We start from the raw sequence: 15952 nt of genomic DNA, 5'->3' as shown, positions 1-15952 counted from the left end.
CTACCCCACTATAGACCCCTCTAGAGACTGTTCCAAATAAAGGAAAGTGGTGAGGAAAATGTAATGTTGCCACAGCCAGGTGTGCGTTCTTGTGAAGAACGGGCTCCGGACAGTTCTTTGTGTGTTCATAAGGCCAAGTACCCATGCCAGGGAGGCTCAGACTCTTTAGGTAGCTTGTTAACTGCCACAGACCACAACATGGAGTGATGGCACTTGGTGGAGCCTGCAGAACTGGCACACCCAGTATGGTCTTAACAAAAGCTGTACATACCTGCCTGAGCACTTTTGCAGGCTATACTAGGAGCAACAAGCAGATTCTGTGACAAAGCACCAAAAATCCTGTTCTGAGAAAGCTTAACTCTGGAGAAGAGCAAGGGCTCAGGGAGACGTAAATGAAGGACTGGTATGTACCTGAGGCCTCAGTCCAAAGCCCCGCTTTGCATGGAAATGAGGAAGCCGATTGACAGAGTCAGGACTGGTGTAACAATGTGATTGTATATGCTCACATAGCATTTTGCTGCAAAGTTCATATGAACTGCTGAATATTTTAATGGTGACCTCTCATTTCCCTAACGGCAGAGGGGTCTCACGATCGTGCAACAAACTTCAGTAAAACCTTTGTAAATCTGCTCTTGGGTCCGTGTTTCCTCTTCTGTCACACAACACCCCGAGTCACTGTTGTGACACTGCCTCTCCATATTCCGCAGGCTCCTAATCCATACAGAATGTAGCCTAAAAATATTTTGGTTAGAATTTGGAACCTCATCTCAAACATCATTAATGTATGAACAACCTTCAGCTTAGAAGAAAGTAAAAGTATACAAATTATTTATAAAGTATCTCTAAATAGTTCTAAAAGTAAATCCAGAGATTAAAAGAACAGTTCAAGATGTATCTAATTTGCGTGGTTGGAGATTGTATCATCATGTGTCCTTGTGGCCACAGCCCAGGGATGAAGTCAGGTCTGGAGAAGAGAGTTCAAGATTCAGGGTCTCGTGGGGGCACCTTTCTCTGCGTGGTATTGATAGATGGCGGTGTCTTCTTACAGTGAGCTGCGTGTCTCCAAGGGGGAAGTCCGTCCCTTATATTTGATGGCAGCGTGGGTAGTTACGAGTATCTGATGTGGTCCCTTCCGGCTGGGCTTTTGCTGGCATACCTTGACAAAAACAGTCTTCTGGTTCTGGAGTGTGGAAGACTTTGTAGGAAGGCTCTGCAAGAGCTTCCTTTACATGCGAACAGACATATCGTGCATGTTTCACTGGGGCCCTGAAATAAGTTAATATCGAATTGCCAGTCAACTACATACCAGATTTATGCGGTTCTTCAGGAAGGCACATATGCCATCATGAGGAAGCTGCGCATGCCATCCAGTAAGGATATCATGAGGAGAAAGGCCATGCTTCCTATTCGCTCTGCTTCACATATACATCAGTATAAAGATTTGGGGTGTAACTGGCAAGCCAGTGTCCACTAGAGCCCCATCCTCCTGTGGGTCTGATATGTCAGGCCAGGCTCTCGGATCTGATATACGGCAAAAGACAGAACATGGCATGGATCATATAAAACATTATCACAGAACAATACGAAGAGCAAACCAGTCAACATTTCAACATGTTTCCTCACCCGCACACTCCGCACTGAAGGGCAGCTGCAGCAACCTCTCAGGTGGGCTCTGAAGGTCCCCACCTCTGCCTGCCCAAAAGCAGGGAGCACAGCCTCCTTCCATTGTGGGCGCGTGACTGTCAGCTGCAGGGGAGCTTCAGGACTTCGGGTCTGCAGGGTGACAGCTGGAGGCAGGGACTCTCCATTGTCATTGCCTCTCCAAAGCACTCTCTGTCTGCAGCCTCTGCATTTCCGTCTGCGTCTTATGCTACAGGGGAAGCAGAAACAAGGAACGTTTTTACGTGGAGGTGCTAACGGCCCTATTTGAGCAGGGGGTTGGCCAAGCTGACCTCTTCAGGTACCTCCCAACCTCAACCATGCTCTGTTTGTGTGAAATCAGAACACTACAAAGCCCGTGCTGGTCCCTCCAGCAGGAAGCAACAGTCTTTATTGGGCTGACAGCTGCTCACAGCTGCGAGGGGTCCGCGCTGGTTTCCCTGATGCTCGTGTCATCTTCGGCACTGGAAGCACAGGGACTTTCTCACCAACGCTAGGGAGAGAAAAAGAAAGGGTTCAAGTTTCAGTTCCAGTGAGGGCAGCTGAGTGACACTCCCTGCTCCCTTCAGCCCCAGTCCTGTGGAGCGTGCATAGGCAGGAGTCCCAAGGGTCTGTGTGGCCCTGCAGAGGCCCCTCGTGTCCCAGCCAGTGACAGGGAATCTACGCAGCGCCAGGCTGAGGCGCTGTGTGAGGCCGGGCTGGAGACCTTTGGCCAAGCAGCTACGGAAGGCCAGGGCAAGGGTGCTTCTGAGCCCAGGAAAGAAGGCTGTTGCAGCAGAGGTTTACCAGATCAGAAGATCCTCTGCAGAATTCCCAGGGATGTTCGGAGCTCTGCTCTTGGTCTTGTCTTTCTGCAGGGCCTCCTTTCTCTTCTCCAGCTCTTTCCTCACCCGCACACTCCGCACCGAAAGGCAGCTGCAGCAACAGAGAAGAAAAAAACTCTCAGGTGGGCTCTGAAGGTCCTCACCTCTGCCTGCCCAAAAGCAGGGAGCACAGCCTCCTTCCATTGTGGGTGCATGGCTGTCAGCTGCAGGGGAGCTTTAGGACTCTGGGTCTGCAGGGGGACGGCTGGAGGCAGGGCCTCTCCACGGTTATTGCCTCTCCAAAGCAGCTGGCGGATGGAGAGCCCAAGCCCAGTGCCGAGCAACCCGCATGCTGGATCCCTCGGGCAGCCTGCTGCAGCTCAGCTTTTCCTGGCATTTGTTGGAGTTGGCCCACACTCACTTGGTGCTTGATTTGCTCAGAGGAGCTGCCTCAGCCTTCTTCTCGGGGGGGTGAGGGATGAGGACGTGCTGCTGCTTCATATCCACTGGTACCATCTGCAGAGACTTTTTCAGTTCCACAAGTGCCATGGAGGAAGCACTCTCTGTCTGCAGCCTCTGCATTTCCGTCTGCGTCTTCTGCTACAGGGGAAGCAGAAACAAGGAACGTTTTTAGGTGCGGGTGCTAATGTGGGAGCTGTCACATGGCAGTGGGGCAGTCGTCCCCTCAGGGTTTCCCCAGGCTCAGGGCACTTTCCCTGCAGCCTTCTTTCTCCTAGAAAGGCAGCGTGAAAGGCCTCAGCCCTCGGCCTCTGAAGCTAAGGGCAAGAACGCATTCACAGCAGTGGGCTTCGGAGGAGCCCTCGTCCTTCACAAAGGAAAACAAGGCTCAGAAAGGGCAGGTTTTTCTCTTTGAGAGAAGCTTCCTGGCAGAGCAAAGAGGGGAAGAGTGTGCACATGGCCCCCTGAGAGAAGAGAAAGGTCCCTTCTGGAGTGCTTGAAAGCACTTGTCATACCCAGATACTCTCTCTCCCATTCCTTTCGCCACGACCCTTGCACTTTTCCCACATGTGCTGTCTCTCCCGTTCTTTCTTCAGCTGCTCCTCAGCCAGCGATGCCTGCAGAGTTCTTTCATCTTCTTGCCTGTACAGGCAGCATATTTCCTACAGGGGAGAAGGGGGCACGCAATGATCAGAGACACATCAAATCTCCATGAAGGCAACCTGTGAAACAACCCGCCAACGGGTACACAGATCCAGTGGCTACCTGTCCTGCTCTCCGTTGACCCTCACAGGCAGGGGCTTGAGTTTGGGGCCAGGCCGCAGCAGAGCGCTTGCCCTTCCCCTCTTCTGCCATCTTTGAGGAGCTCTCCTGACGTGCTGTACGCAGCCTGCAAGCACACAAGAGGAGGATTTGCTGCTGTAGCTTTTGCTCACAAACTGGGTGCCCAGCAAGGAAAGGGCAGGCGGTGGGACATGTGGCGGGACCCCTGTGGAGTTCACCAAGTCCCTGTGTCCAAGGGAAGCTGCTCGATGACTCAAGGAGAAGGGCCCAGGAGTTGCCTCCTCCAGCTCCCCCCCAGCCTCACCTGGGAGAAGGCTCTTTTTCCCCAGCAGCCTGGCCCAGCTTTGCCTCCCCAGTCGCCCTGGAGAGTCTGGGTAGAGAAGGACTCTGGCGTGTGAGCAGCTGGCTCTTAATAGCAGGAGGCACCCCTGTAAGGAGGAAAGAGAAGGCTAGTCAGAGCTGCTCCTTGGTGGCCACACAAATAGGCAGGGAATGAGCCTCCCTGCTTGATCCGGTGCTATTTCTAAAAGGCAGAGCAAGCTGGCAGGTGGGTTGACCTAGAAGGGAGTCTTCTTGGCCACCAGCATTTCACAGGTGGGGAAGGGAGTCCTGGGACTCTATGCCACCTCTTCGTGACATGGAGGGGCTCAAATCCCCCTATGGACAGCTCCTGTTTGATAAGGGAGAAGGCGCCCAGCCCAGGTGCTCTGATACCCTGAAAAGCAAGAAAGGAGGAACAGTATTTCCGTATTTCTGGGGCGGGAAATCCAGCGCAGGACTTCTCCAAACAAGACGATGGGTACTTGTGCCTTGGCCACTGCTCATGGAAGGTGCCAGATGGCATCACTCTGGAGAGCCCTGGAGATGGCCTTGATGTCTGGGAGTTTTCCAGCTCCGTCCTTTTTGTCCTCTAAAGAAGAGCTGGGCTAGTGAGAGCAGAGCCCAAGCACTCACACAAAGCTCAGCAAATTCCCCCGGGGGTTCCCAACACCTAGGGAAAGCCTTAAGAACTGGCTCAGGCTACATACTGGCTTGCATTCCAAACTTTCCCAATCCCTGTAAAGCAAGGGAAAGAGAGGTCATGCTGCAAGAGAGCCCACTGCTCCAGCACAGCCCTGGCAGCTGAGGGGACCAGTGCCTGTGTCATGGGGCCCCCTGTCCCCTTCCCTCCTGTCCCCTGTTCCTCAGGCACCTCCTGATGGGCTCACCGTCGTCTGGGAAGTGCATGAGTGTTTGGAACATGAGGCGGCTGCAGCACAGGATGGGAGCACTCCTGGCCTCCATCTCTCTCCGGCCCTCCTGCACTTGTAGGCAGGATTTGTCCCACGCAGGGACGCTGCTTCCCAGTTTCTCCTCTGCTTGAGGAGGCGTTCCGTGGGGTGGCAGCTCCGGGAAAGAGTAGAGTAAGAGGGGAGGACAAGTCTGCAAAGCCCACCTTGTTCAGTGCGAGCTGACGTCGGATGGAGTAGGGTACTGCATCCCAAACTTTCCCAGTCCCTCGAAAGCTGTGGCAAGGGAGGTTAAGCTGCAAGCCAGCCCACACCTCCAGTATAGCCAGGTGACCAAGGGAGCTGGTGCCCATGTCCTGAGTCCCCCGGTCCCTGTCCCCAGAAGGAAATGCAGCTTAAGAGGTATTCACGGGTGCCTATTCCTCTGGCGCCTCCTGACAGGCTCACCATCGTCTGTGAGGTGCACGTGTGTTGGGAGGTGCATGAGTGTTGGGAAAATCAGGCAGCCGCTGCGCAGGACGGGAGCAGTCCTGGCCTCCATCTCTCTCTGGCCCTCCTCCACTCGTCAGGCTGCTCAGCAGCAGCACCTGGGCATGCAGCCCGAAGTCCCCGCACGTGGGAACCCTGACATTCATCTCTTCTTACGTGAAAAGTTTCTTTCTTGTAAGGGAGTCCATGAATACTGGCAAAGTTCTCTGAAACCTGATTGATGGGCTTCTTTACATGGAGGAGCTGAAAGCCTCCTATGGGCAGCTCCTTTTAAAAATAGTGCGGAAGGCGCCCAGCCCAGGTGCTCTGATACCCTGAAAAGCAAGAAAGCAGGAAGAGTATTTCAGTATTTCTGGGGCGGGAAATCCAGCGCGGTGCTTCTCCAAGCGAGAAGATGGGCCCTGGTGCCTTGGCCATTGCTTGTGGGAAGGTGCCAGATGTCATCATTCTGGAGAGCCCGGGAGATGGCCTCGATAGCTGGGAGGCCTTTCTCAGGACCTTGTGGAGGAGCTGTGTAACCCCTCCACTGCCCTCCCAGCAGCAGCTGAGCATGCAGCCCAAAGTCCCAGCACATGGGAGCCCTGACATTCATCTCTTTTCTTACCAGGAAAAGTTTCTTTCTTATACGGCAGTCCATGAACATTGGCAAAGTGCTCCAAAACATGGAAGACGGGCATCTTTACATCAAGGAGCTTAAAGCCTGCCATGGGCCGCTCCTGTTTAACAGCAAAGAAGGCTGTGACGCCCTGAAAAGCAAGAAATAAGGAACACGGATCAGTATTTCTGGGGCTTCTCCAAGCAAGAAGATGGGCCCTCATGCCTTGGCCACTGCTCACGAGAAGGTGCCAGACAGTGTCATTCTGGAGAGCCCTGGAGATGGCCTCGATGGCTGGGAGTTTCCCAGCTCCCTCCTTTTTGCCATCTAAAGTGGAGCTGGGCTAGTAAGGGCAGAGCCAACACCCTCAGCTCAGGAAAATCCCCCAAGGAGCTTCCAACAAGTACGGAGAGCCTTGAGTAACTGGCTCCAGCTACATGCTGGCCTGCCCACTCTGGCCACAGGCAACACACAAGCGCCAGGCAGTACGGATCCCGTCCTTCTGCTGGAGCTGGGCTCTTCTTTGGTGCATATTGCCAGAGCAGCAAGTGGCCCCTGGCACATCTGCAGTTTGCAGGCTACCGCTGGGGTGTTTCTTCTGCTTGAGGAGGCGTTCTGTGGGGTGGCAGCTCCTGGAAGGACCGGAGTATGAGGGGAGCACGAGGCTGCAAAGCCCACCTTGTTCAGTGCGAACTGCCTGCGGATGAAGTGGGATACTGCATCCCAAATTCTCCCAGTCCTTGGAAATCAAATCCACAATATCCCCCTTCAGCCATGCCCTGGGGACGGCAACAAGGCTGCCATTGCCATGCTGCGGGCTGGCACGGCCCGCTGATCCCACGCTGACAAGCCCAACAAACGGCTGCCAAGCAGGCGCTGCCAGAGGCTGCAGGAAGGTTCCAGAAGCAGCGGCAGCGCCCCGGGCAGGGGCAGCCGCGAGTGCAGGAGCCGCTCGTGGGAGGTGGGCTCAGGGGCAGACGCCCGCCCCTGCAGGGGACAAGGCCCACCCAGAGCCTGCCCACCGGCATGGGCCTGCCCAGACATCCTGGGGGGAAGCCCTGGCCACAGCCAGTGATCGGGGGGGATGCAGAAGCCCCTCACAAATGATGATGAAAAACAGGGCCCACAAAGTGAGAGGCCATGTCACTTACCATGGAAGCCCCAGAACTTGGAGAAAAGTGGCACTGCTCTCTCCAGAGAGCGCGTTTCCTTCACCAAGTTTCTTTTAGAAGGAAAAGAAAGGCCTCATGTGTCTAGATGCCGCCCGCCATCCCCCACAGCCGTGCTGGGGACAGCCCAAGGCCTCAGCCAGCTTGTGGCACAGGGGGAAACCACAACTGCAAAATGGCCGCCAGGGCTGTCAGAGGATGGGTCGGGAGCCGCCCTGTCAGGGAGCAGCTTTTCTCTCTCTCTGTACACTCAGGGAGCATCTTTCCTGTAGAGCCACCACCGAGCTGAGCAACCCAGCACTGAGAATGAAACTCTCTCATTTCAGTCCCATACAAACCTCGAGAGTGCCCCAGGGGGCGTGCAAGGCGATCCATTTGGGTGTGGGAAGGAAATGCTAGAAATGCCATTTATTTGTTTATTAAATCTTGAAAGGAAATAAGAAAGAAGTTATGCTTCAGTAGTATTTAATATAGAGCTTGTGCCTGGCACTCTCTCAGTGTCTCCATGTGTTTGATGGCCACGTCGCACGTGGTCTGTGAGGTGTCCTGAGGGACGAGTGTGTGCCCCACAACACGGAGGGCTTCTCCGTGGCACCCTCGCTCGTTCGCATGCTTTCAGCACTAGGTGACGTAGCAGATTACATGGGCCTAGTCCAGTAGACTTCAGGATGGTGTGGTTTAGGTTTTGCTAAAGTAACCCTCAAGGTATGGACACGGGTCTAAAAAGACTCCTGCAGAGCACCTGCAGAGTGAAGACGGTGCTAATAATGTGAGCACAAGTGGCCAACGAGCAGATGAGAGAGCTGAAACCTCCTGCTCCCATCTACTTCTGTACATCTCCATCTCCATTGGGATCTCTAAGCCAAGGGCAGCAAGAGTTCAGCAAGAGGACCCAAGTAGAATTTACAGCAACTTGCATCAAGGCTGCCTGATGAGTGATCGAAGTCCCCGAGAGTTTTAGGAGGAGAGAATGAAAACTGTGAGAGCGTGTGAGAGAAAGAGAGCTCTTCACTTTCTTGTAGGAGTGACGTGAGAAAAATTCGACCTGTCCTTCAGTTTTGCGGTGTGCTGAGTTAAAGTCCCCGGGACAGGGTTTGGCCCTGCTGGCTTCCCTTCCTTTCTTCTTTTCTCCAAAGTTTCAAACTCTCTCTCTTTTCCGTCTGTTTTTTTTGGCTATGTGCAGACCCAAGAGGTCGTGGAAAACTCTTTTTCCAAAAAGAGGCTCTTAACTTCAAAGCTCCATTGGGAGCAGGACCAACAGGGAAGGAAGACTTGCTGCTAATCCTGGGCTGAGTGAGGGCAGGTGCTTGATGGCTTTTTTCTGGGAACAAACGGAAGGTTCCAGAGAGCTGTTACCTTGGAAGTCCCACCCTGGAAGGATCAAGAGCTCCCAGCTCTTCCCAGCTCTCCAGGCACAGGCAGCTGCTGATGCTGGATACTAAGAGCACCTGGCTTTCAGCAAGGGTGAATCGGCAGCCTCAGCTAGGAGGCGTTTGTGGCTGTCTTGGGAGGCCACAAGCGTTTCTTCTTTAACTGTTTTAAGAGTCCCACAAAAATCATGAGGTGGATTATTGAGGGAACAGAGCATCTCTCCTGTGAAGAGAGGCTGGGAGAGCTGGGACTGTTTATCCTGGAGAAGAGAAAGCTCAGGGGGGATCTCATCAGTGGATAACTACATGCCTGCGGGCAGGGTGCAAAGGGAATGGAGCCAGGCTCATTTCAGTGGAGCCCAAGGACGGGACAAGAGGCGATGGGCACAGAGAGAGACACAGCGGCTTCCATCTGTACCTCAGGAAACACTCCTGTAGCGTGTGGGTGACCGAGTCCTGGCACAAGTTCCCTGAGAGGCTGTGGAGTCTCCCTCCGCAAGGGGAGATACTTGAAAGCCATCTGCACAGGGCATGGTCCTTGGACACTGGTGCTGGGTGGCCCTGTTTGAGCAGGGGGTTGGCCAAGCTGACCTCTTCAGGTACCTCCCAACCTCAACCATGCTCTGTTTGTGTGAAATCAGAACACTACAAAGCCCGTGCTGGTCCCTCCAGCAGGAAGCAACAGTCTTTATTGGGCTGACAGCTGCTCACAGCTGCGAGGGGTCCGCGCTGGTTTCCCTGATGCTCGTGTCATCTTCGGCACTGGAAGCACAGGGACTTTCTCACCAACGCTAGGGAGAGAAAAAGAAAGGGTTCAAGTTTCAGTTCCAGTGAGGGCAGCTGAGTGACACTCCCTGCTCCCTTCAGCCCCAGTCCTGTGGAGCGTGCAGAGGCAGGAGTCCCAAGGGTCTGTGTGGCCCTGCAGAGGCCCCTCGTGTCCCAGCCAGTGACAGGGAATCTACGCAGCGCCAGGCTGAGGCGCTGTGTGAGGCCGGGCTGGAGACCTTTGGCCAAGCAGCTACGGAAGGCCAGGGCAAGGGTGCTTCTGAGCCCAGGAAAGAAGGCTGTTGCAGCAGAGGTTTACCAGATCAGAAGATCCTCTGCAGAATTCCCAGGGATGTTCGGAGCTCTGCTCTTGGTCTTGTCTTTCTGCAGGGCCTCCTTTCTCTTCTCCAGCTCTTTCCTCACCCGCACACTCCGCACCGAAAGGCAGCTGCAGCAACAGAGAAGAAAAAAACTCTCAGGTGGGCTCTGAAGGTCCCCACCTGTGTCTGCCCAAAAGCAGGGAGCACAGCCTCCTTCCATTGTGGGTGCATGGCTGTCAGCTGCAGGGGAGCTTTAGGACTCTGGGTCTGCAGGGGGACGGCTGGAGGCAGGGCCTCTCCACGGTTATTGCCTCTCCAAAGCAGCTGGCGGATGGAGAGCCCAAGCCCAGAGCCGAGCAACCCGCATGCTGGATCCCTCGGGCAGCCTGCTGCAGCTCAGCTTTTCCTGGCATTTGTTGGAGTTGGCCCACACTCACTTGGTGCTTGATTTGCTCAGAGGAGCTGCCTCAGCCTTCTTCTCTGGGGGGTGAGGGATGAGGACGTGCTGCTGCTTCATATCCACTGGTACCATCTGCAGAGACTTTTTCAGTTCCACAAGTGCCATGGAGGAAGCACTCTCTGTCTGCAGCCTCTGCATTTCCGTCTGCGTCTTCTGCTACAGGGGAAGCAGAAACAAGGAACGTTTTTAGGTGCGGGTGCTAATGTGGGAGCTGTCACATGGCAGTGGGGCAGTCGTCCCCTCAGGGTTTCCCCAGGCTCAGGGCACTTTCCCTGCAGCCTTCTTTCTCCTAGAAAGGCAGCGTGAAAGGCCTCAGCCCTCGGCCTCTGAAGCTAAGGGCAAGAACGCATTCACAGCAGTGGGCTTTGGAGGAGCCCTCGTCCTTCACAAAGGAAAACAAGGCTCAGAAAGGGCAGGTTTTTCTCTTTGAGAGAAGCTTCCTGGCAGAGCAAAGAGGGGAAGAGTGTGCACATGGCCCCCTGAGAGAAGAGAAAGGTTCCTTCTGGAGTGCTTGAAAGCACTTGTCATACCCAGATACTCTCTCTCCCATTCCTTTCGCCACGACCCTTGCACTTTTCCCACATGTGCTGTCCCTCCCGTTCTTTCTTCAGCTGCTCCTCAGCCAGCGATGCCTGCAGAGTTCTTTCATCTTCTTGCCTGTACAGGCAGCATATTTCCTACAGGGGAGAAGGGGGCACGCAATGATCAGAGACACATCAAATCTCCATGAAGGCAACCTGTGAAACAACCCGCCAACGGGTACACAGATCCAGTGGCTACCTGTCCTGCTCTCCGTTGACCCTCACAGGCAGGGGCTTGAGTTTGGGGCCAGGCCGCAGCAGAGCGCTTGCCCTTCCCCTCTTCTGCCATCTTTGAGGAGCTCTCCTGACGTGCTGTACGCAGCCTGCAAGCACACAAGAGGAGGATTTGCTGCTGTAGCTTTTGCTCACAAACTGGGTGCCCAGCAAGGAAAGGGCAGGCGGTGGGACATGTGGCGGGACCCCTGTGGAGTTCACCAAGTCCCTGTGTCCAAGGGAAGCTGCTCGATGACTCAAGGAGAAGGGCCCAGGAGTTGCCTCCTCCAGCTCCCCCCCAGCCTCACCTGGGAGAAGGCTCTTTTTCCCCAGCAGCCTGGCCCAGCTTTGCCTCCCCAGTCGCCCTGGAGAGTCTGGGTAGAGAAGGACTCTGGCGTGTGAGCAGCTGGCTCTTAATAGCAGGAGGCACCCCTGTAAGGAGGAAAAGAGAAGGCTAGTCAGAGCTGCTCCTTGGTGGCCACACAAATAGGCAGGGAATGAGCCTCCCTGCTTGATCCGGTGCTATTTCTAAAAGGCAGAGCAAGCTGGCAGGTGGGTTGACCTAGAAGGGAGTCTTCTTGGCCACCAGCATTTCACAGGTGGGGAAGGGAGTCCTGGGACTCTATGCCACCTCTTCGTGACATGGAGGGGCTCAAATCCCCCTATGGACAGCTCCTGTTTGATAAGGGAGAAGGCGCCCAGCCCAGGTGCTCTGATACCCTGAAAAGCAAGAAAGGAGGAACAGTATTTCCGTATTTCTGGGGCGGGAAATCCAGCGCAGGACTTCTCCAAACAAGACGATGGGTACTTGTGCCTTGGCCACTGCTCATGGAAGGTGCCAGATGGCATCACTCTGGAGAGCCCTGGAGATGGCCTTGGTGTCTGGGAGTTTTCCAGCTCCGTCCTTTTTGTCCTCTAAAGAAGAGCTGGGCTAGTGAGAGCAGAGCCCAAGCACTCACACAAAGCTCAGCAAATTCCCCCGGGGGTTCCCAACACCTAGGGAAAGCCTTAAGAACTGGCTCAGGCTACATACTGGCTTGCATTCCAAACTTTCCCAATCCCTGGAAAGCAAGGGAAAGAGAGGTCATGCTGCAAGAGAGCCCACTGCTCCAGCACAGCCCTGGCAGCTGAGGGGACCAGTGCCTGTGTCATGGGGCCCCCTGTCCCCTTCCCTCCTGTCCCCTGTTCCTCAGGCACCTCCTGATGGGCTCACCGTCGTCTGGGAAGTGCATGAGTGTTGGGAACATGAGGCGGCTGCAGCACAGGATGGGAGCACTCCTGGCCTCCATCTCTCTCCGGCCCTCCTGCACTTGTAGGCAGGATTTGTCCCACGCAGGGACGCTGCTTCCCAGTTTCTCCTCTGCTTGAGGAGGCGTTCCGTGGGGTGGCAGCTCCGGGAAAGAGTAGAGTAAGAGGGGAGGACAAGTCTGCAAAGCCCACCTTGTTCAGTGCGAGCTGACGTCGGATGGAGTAGGGTACTGCATCCCAAACTTTCCCAGTCCCTCGAAAGCTGTGGCAAGGGAGGTTAAGCTGCAAGCCAGCCCACACCTCCAGTATAGCCAGGTGACCAAGGGAGCTGGTGCCCATGTCCTGAGTCCCCCGGTCCCTGTCCCCAGAAGGAAATGCAGCTTAAGAGGTATTCACGGGTGCCTATTCCTCTGGCGCCTCCTGACAGGCTCACCATCGTCTGTGAGGTGCACGTGTGTTGGGAGGTGCATGAGTGTTGGGAAAATCAGGCAGCCGCTGCGCAGGATGGGAGCAGTCCTGGCCTCCATCTCTCTCTGGCCCTCCTCCACTCGTCAGGCTGCTCAGCAGCAGCACCTGGGCATGCAGCCCGAAGTCCCCGCACGTGGGAACCCTGACATTCATCTCTTCTTACGTGAAAAGTTTCTTTCTTGTAAGGGAGTCCATGAATACTGGCAAAGTTCTCTGAAACCTGATTGATGGGCTTCTTTACATGGAGGAGCTGAAAGCCTCCTATGGGCAGCTCCTTTTAAAAATAGTGCGGAAGGCGCCCAGCCCAGGTGCTCTGATACCCTGAAAAGCAAGAAAGCAGGAAGAGTATTTCAGTATTTCTGGGGCGGGAAATCCAGCGCGGTGCTTCTCCAAGCGAGAAGATGGGCCCTGGTGCCTTGGCCATTGCTTGTGGGAAGGTGCCAGATGTCATCATTCTGGAGAGCCCGGGAGATGGCCTCGATAGCTGGGAGGCCTTTCTCAGGACCTCGTGGAGGAGCTGTGTAACCCCTCCACTGCCCTCCCAGCAGCAGCTGAGCATGCAGCCCAAAGTCCCAGCACATGGGAGCCCTGACATTCATCTCTTTTCTTACCAGGAAAAGTTTCTTTCTTATACGGCAGTCCATGAACATTGGCAAAGTGCTCCAAAACATGGAAGACGGGCATCTTTACATCAAGGAGCTTAAAGCCTGCCATGGGCCGCTCCTGTTTAACAGCAAAGAAGGCTGTGACGCCCTGAAAAGCAAGAAATCAGGAACACGGATCAGTATTTCTGGGGCTTCTCCAAGCAAGAAGATGGGCCCTCATGCCTTGGCCACTGCTCACGAGAAGGTGCCAGACAGTGTCATTCTGGAGAGCCCTGGAGATGGCCTCGATGGCTGGGAGTTTCCCAGCTCCCTCCTTTTTGCCATCTAAAGTGGAGCTGGGCTAGTAAGGGCAGAGCCAACACCCTCAGCTCAGGAAAATCCTCCCAAGGAGTTCCCAACAAGTACGGAAAGCCTTGAGTACCGGCACCAGCTACATGCTGGCCTGCCCACTCTGGCCACAGGCAACACACAAGCGCCAGGCAGTACGGATCCCGTCCTTCTGCTGGAGCTGGGCTCTTCTTTGGTGCATATTGCCAGAGCAGCAAGTGGCCCCTGGCACATCTGCAGTTTGCAGGCTACCGCTGGGGTGTTTCTTCTGCTTGAGGAGGCGTTCTGTGGGGTGGCAGCTCCTGGAAGGACCGGAGTATGAGGGGAGCACGAGGCTGCAAAGCCCACCTTGTTCAGTGCGAACTGCCTGCGGATGAAGTGGGATACTGCATCCCAAATTCTCCCAGTCCTTGGAAATCAAATCCACAATATCCCCCTTCAGCCATGCCCTGGGGACGGCAACAAGGCTGCCATTGCCATGCTGCGGGCTGGCACGGCCCGCTGATCCCACGCTGACAAGCCCAACAAACGGCTGCCAAGCAGGCGCTGCCAGAGGCTGCAGGAAGGTTCCAGAAGCAGCGGCAGCGCCCCGGGCAGGGGCAGCCGCGAGTGCAGGAGCCGCTCGTGGGAGGTGGGCTCAGGGGCAGACGCCCGCCCCTGCAGGGGACAAGGCCCACCCAGAGCCTGCCCACCGGCATGGGCCTGCCCAGACATCCTGGGGGGAAGCCCTGGCCACAGCCAGTGATCGGGGGGGATGCAGAAGCCCCTCACAAATGATGATGAAAAACAGGGCCCACAAAGTGAGAGGCCATGTCACTTACCATGGAAGCCCCAGAACTTGGAGAAAAGTGGCACTGCTCTCTCCAGAGAGCGCGTTTCCTTCACCAAGTTTCTTTTAGAAGGAAAAGAAAGGCCTCATGTGTCTAGATGCCGCCCGCCATCACCCACAGCCGTGCTGGGGACAGCCCAAGGCCTCAGCCAGCTTGTGGCACAGGGGGAAACCACAACTGCAAAATGGCCGCCAGGGCTGTCAGAGGATGGGTCGGGAGCCGCCCTGTCAGGGAGCAGCTTTTCTCTCTCTCTCTGTACACTCAGGGAGCATCTTTCCTGTAGAGCCACCACCGAGCTGAGCAACCCAGCACTGAGAATGAAACTCTCTCATTTCAGTCCCATACAAACCTCGAGAGTGCCCCAGGGGGCGTGCAAGGCGATCCATTTGGGTGTGGGAAGGAAATGCTAGAAATGCCATTTATTTGTTTATTAAATCTTGAAAGGAAATAAGAAAGAAGTTATGCTTCAGTAGTATTTAATATAGAGCTTGTGCCTGGCACTCTCTCAGTGTCTCCATGTGTTTGATGGCCACGTCGCACGTGGTCTGTGAGGTGTCCTGAGGGACGAGTGTGTGCCCCACAACACGGAGGGCTTCTCCGTGGCACCCTCGCTCGTTCGCATGCTTTCAGCACTAGGTGACGTAGCAGATTACATGGGCCTAGTCCAGTAGACTTCAGGATGGTGTGGTTTAGGTTTTGCTAAAGTAACCCTCAAGGTATGGACACGGGTCTAAAAAGACTCCTGCAGAGCACCTGCAGAGTGAAGACGGTGCTAATAATGTGAGCACAAGTGGCCAACGAGCAGATGAGAGAGCTGAAACCTCCTGCTCCCATCTACTTCTGTACATCTCCATCTCCATTGGGATCTCTAAGCCAAGGGCAGCAAGAGTTCAGCAAGAGGACCCAAGTAGAATTTACAGCAACTTGCATCAAGGCTGCCTGATGAGTGATCGAAGTCCCCGAGAGTTTTAGGAGGAGAGAATGAAAACTGTGAGAGCGTGTGAGAGAAAGAGAGCTCTTCACTTTCTTGTAGGAGTGACGTGAGAAAAATTCGACCTGTCCTTCAGTTTTGCGGTGTGCTGAGTTAAAGTCCCCGGGACAGGGTTTGGCCCTGCTGGCTTCCCTTCCTTTCTTCTTTTCTCCAAAGTTTCAAACTCTCTCTCTTTTCCGTCTGTTTTTTTTGGCTATGTGCAGACCCAAGAGGTCGTGGAAAACTCTTTTTCCAAAAAGAGGCTCTTAACTTCAAAGCTCCATTGGGAGCAGGACCAACAGGGAAGGAAGACTTGCTGCTAATCCTGGGCTGAGTGAGGGCAGGTGCTTGATGGCTTTTTTCTGGGAACAAACGGAAGGTTCCAGAGAGCTGTTACCTTGGAAGTCCCACCCTGGAAGGATCAAGAGCTCCCAGCTCTTCCCAGCTCTCCAGGCACAGGCAGCTGCTGATGCTGGATACTAAGAGCACCTGGCTTTCAGCAAGGGTGAATCGGCAGCCTCAGCTAGGAGGCGTTTGTGGCTGTCTTGGGAGGCCACAAGCGTTTCTTCTTTAACTGTTTTAAGAGTCCCACAAAAATCATGAGGTGGA

General features: G+C 54.8%; 1 protein-coding gene and 1 long non-coding RNA gene across 2 annotated transcripts; both read right to left on the bottom strand.

Moving 5' to 3' along the window:
- Nucleotides 1-2020: 2020 nt before the first annotated feature.
- On the bottom strand, nt 2021-2538 carry LOC121063675. Its single transcript, XR_005816139.1, has 2 exons — nt 2446-2538; nt 2021-2152 (listed from the first exon to the last, which is right to left on the bottom strand). It is a non-coding gene; the product is annotated as an uncharacterized LOC121063675 (long non-coding RNA).
- Nucleotides 2539-9215: 6677 nt separating this feature from the next.
- On the bottom strand, nt 9216-11516 carry LOC121063670. The gene is made up of 6 exons (XM_040544315.1): nt 11204-11516; nt 10882-11005; nt 10632-10778; nt 10079-10257; nt 9641-9769; nt 9216-9347 (listed from the first exon to the last, which is right to left on the bottom strand). The coding sequence occupies exons 2-6, from the start codon at nt 10969-10971 to the stop codon at nt 9245-9247; spliced, it is 648 nt and encodes a 215-aa protein (XP_040400249.1). The 5' UTR covers nt 10972-11005; nt 11204-11516; the 3' UTR covers nt 9216-9244.
- Between the last annotated feature and the right edge of the window lie 4436 nt (nt 11517-15952).

Source organism: Cygnus olor, chromosome 1, assembly GCF_009769625.2.
Source record: "Cygnus olor isolate bCygOlo1 chromosome 1, bCygOlo1.pri.v2, whole genome shotgun sequence".
NCBI classification, from domain to species: Eukaryota; Metazoa; Chordata; class Aves; order Anseriformes; family Anatidae; genus Cygnus; species Cygnus olor.
Note: the sequence above shows the minus strand (reverse complement) of the source record. Positions and strands in the feature narration are given on the sequence as shown.